Source organism: Bison bison, unplaced genomic scaffold, assembly GCF_000754665.1.
Source record: "Bison bison bison isolate TAMUID 2011002044 unplaced genomic scaffold, Bison_UMD1.0 scf7180017845557, whole genome shotgun sequence".
In the NCBI taxonomy this organism is placed as follows: domain Eukaryota; kingdom Metazoa; phylum Chordata; class Mammalia; order Artiodactyla; family Bovidae; genus Bison; species Bison bison.
The window spans coordinates 11,066-14,311 of record NW_011476130.1 but is presented as its reverse complement, the minus strand read 5'-3'; the positions used below and the strand labels follow the sequence as shown (position 1 = coordinate 14,311).

The 3,246-nt window shown below is 43.2% G+C and overlaps 1 protein-coding gene across 1 annotated transcript; it reads right to left on the bottom strand.

Moving 5' to 3' along the window:
• Positions 1–1,512: 1,512 nt before the first annotated feature.
• On the bottom strand, positions 1,513–2,100 carry LOC104985518 (interferon omega-1-like). Its single transcript, XM_010835735.1, has one exon. It carries the CDS (start codon positions 2,098–2,100, stop codon positions 1,513–1,515), a length of 588 nt encoding a protein of 195 aa, XP_010834037.1.
• Between the last annotated feature and the right edge of the window lie 1,146 nt (positions 2,101–3,246).

The window sequence follows — 3,246 nt, the reverse complement described above, 5'->3', positions numbered from 1 at the left end:
CTCAAAGAATTTCTGTGACTTCCTAAGAATACTTCTAGAAGTCTGAAACACAGAAACTGGAATTGTCTTCAGCCTTGAGCACAGGAGAGTTCACACACTGAATATACTATGAAACTAGCACCCAAGTTAAATATTTTTACCAAAGACCCAGCATCTTTCCAGTGCTGCCTTTCAGTCCCTGCCTCAGGCCAGCTGTCCTGCCTGCTCCCTGTGGGCAGCTACTCTGGGACTCTCCCTGTCCTGATTATTTGACCAAGCACACTTTTATGCTTCTTTTAATATGGACTTATTGATCCAAACAGTAGTTCTATGAAAAGCTACTCTTATTTTCCCGATATTTGAGAAGAAGATCAAGATAGAATGCGTCCTTGCATGCATGCTAAGTTGGTTCAGTCATGTCCAACTCCTGTGACCCATGGACTGTAGCCCACCAGGCTCCTCTGTCCATGGGATTTTCAAGAAAGAACACTGGAGTGGGTTGCCATTTCCTTCTCCTTAGTGTTTGTGATATTTTGCAGGGTCACACTGCTGTTAAATAGCAGAGCTGCAATTCAAAGGTTTTGAAGCTTCTAGAACTCTCCTTTCACTTGTGCTCTCTTCCAGTGATTTCCACTCAGAGAACTTTGAAGCCAGAAACCATCACAGAACAGAGCTCCTGTGTTGGAGGCAGTGAAGATATAGTGTAAGGGAGTGGATTGTTCAGTAAAGCAGGACTGAGGAGAAGGTGGGAGGAAGAGTAAGGTCAGGATCAGCCACTCAGCACCACATGTTTGCAGCTTCCCTGGAGGAGGGGAGTCCTCCCCCCACATACTGACACCAACCATTCTTTGCTGATTGGGTATAAACTACTTATACTTGTGAATTGAGGGCTAATCATTTACCACCATTTCAGAGACTCCTTTCTACCTGTTTTTTTTGGGTGGAAGGGGGCTGCACTCCACAGCTTGCAGGATCTTAGTTCCCTGACCAGGTATCCATGGCACCTGAGCTTCTCACACTGGAAGCATGGAGTCCTATCCACTGGACTGCCAGGGAATTCCAGGAATTCTACCTTTTGACAATCATTTCCTGAAAAGTGATACAACTATTCTGTAGTATAAATGGACAAATGCTATTCCACGATAGGTTTATGTAGACAAAATAAATATTTAGTTCTTCATAATGAAAAAACAAAGTTACTTTCATAAAAATTTAATAAATAAAACAAATTAGAAGATTAAGGAAATGAACATATTTTCTAAATTTTATTACAATGCAGAAAAACATTTTTACATGAAAATATAAATATGATGAGATAAAAGAAAATAAATACATAAATAAACATAAATAACATCAGGGGAGTTATCCTCTTGCAGTTGAATACTTTTTCTATCTACTTTCTTATTGCTACTGAGAAAGTACTGTTGATTGAATCCAGGAAACACTGTGGCTAAAGCAGAAATCAGAGTCTTCTGAAATGACCTCAGGTGAGTGTGCAAGGGTGATGTGGCATCTTAGTCAGTGAGAGTCATGTCAAGGTGAGTTCAAGTCTGAGTCCATCATTCTTAATCTTTCTTGCAAGCTGATTGATGAAGAGAACGATCTCATGATTTCCACTATGACGATTTCCCAGGCGCAGTCGCTGTATTCCTTCTCTTTCAGGTAGACATGGATGCCCTGGAAGTACCTCTTCACGGCCAGTGTGGGGCCCGTCCTTCCCAGGGCAGAGTCTTCCTCTCCTGTCACCGGGCCCAAGCAGGCGTCCAGGTCGTCCAGCTGCTGATGGAGTCCAGTGAGGAGCTGCTCCAGGAGGGTGGTGTCCCAGGCAGCAGAGGAGCGCTCTGTGTGGAAGAGGTTGAAGGTCTGCTGGAGCATCTCATGGAGCACAGAGAAGGCCTGGGCCTCCTGGAGCTGGCCGCCCTCCACCATCTCCTGGGGGAAAGCAAAGTCTCTTCTGTCCTGCAGACAGAAGCGAGGGGAGAGTCTCCTCATTTGGCCCAGGAGCCTGAGGTTCTGCCTGCCAACCAGCACGTGGTTCGGAGACAAGTCACAGCCCAGGGATCCTCCCGGGCCATAGCTGACCAGCACCAGGGCCATCATTAGAGAGAGCACAACGGCCATGGGGAAGATTAGGCTGCTGCTGGTCTGGCTGAGACGGCGTCTGGTGGAACCTTGAGGTAGGTTCTCTGATGCCACTCTTTCTAAGCAAGGCCATTAAATAAGGAACATGGTAATTTTCATTTTCTAATTGTTTTAATACACTTTCACTTCCTTTTTTGATTTTCATTTGTGTATTCGCAATATGATCAAAGAAAATGTCATCAGTTTAAAGTATTAAATTTACGTATTTCCCAATAACTTCAAATGTACCCATCCAATTGGATATTTGTCACTCAAATTAGAACATTTTTATTATTCAAGACTTTTACTTAAACTTTTCAACACTTTTCTGCTCAGAGTTTCTGAGCTGGAGGAAGGAGATTCAGTGATGGTGTTGTCTCTCACTGGAAGCTTATGTCACAGAATCTAGAGAGTTTCAGTCATTCATTCAGACCATTGATTCCACTGGATATGTCTGTTCCTCTATCTCTTTCTTCCTCTGAGAATGAAGGATGGTGAGAACCAGGCTACTGGTTCAGGGAGAAATAGCCTTCTTTCCTTTACTTGAGTATAATTTTTCACTTAGTTTCTACATTCTTTTAGTGACTTGTTGACCAAGATTGGTCTTGCTGCTCCTGCTCTAGTTCTAATTCACCTTGAAATAAGAACAATAAAGTGAAGGGAAGAAAGGCAGAGGGGCTGTATCTCTATCATATGTAAGACTTTAGTTTTTTTTGTTGTTGTTGTTTCCCTTTGCCACTTTCCTAGAAAGTAAAACTCCACAGTTGTTTTGTGGGCAAAAAGAAAACTAATCTAAGTCTGAACGTCTGAATATGAATGAAGGGAAGTTGTTTTCCCCAACACAATGATGTCTTCTGAGTTAGCAAACTTTCAGTGCAGCACAGCTGGGGATGAGCTGTGGTAGAGGGGAAGCATGAGGCCAGTATGAACAACAGAAAGGCTGGGCCATGGCTGCTCTGACAGAAGCTCACGAAGGTCGAGTCCTGAGTCAAGTGACTGTCCTTTGCTTTGCAAGATCAGCTACCTCATTTTTCTTTCAATTAATGCATGAGGATTCGTTTCAGGAGAGAAGGAAGAAGTCAAACCCATCACCTAACAAGAGATGGACAACTAGAATGCCAATTGCTAAAATACTAACCTTTGCTG

Excerpts from the sequence above, each read along its gene's own strand:
- LOC104985518 (XM_010835735.1), bottom strand. The coding sequence starts at position 2,100 with ATGGCCGTTGTGCTCTCTCTAATGATGGCCCTGGTGCTGGTCAGCTAT.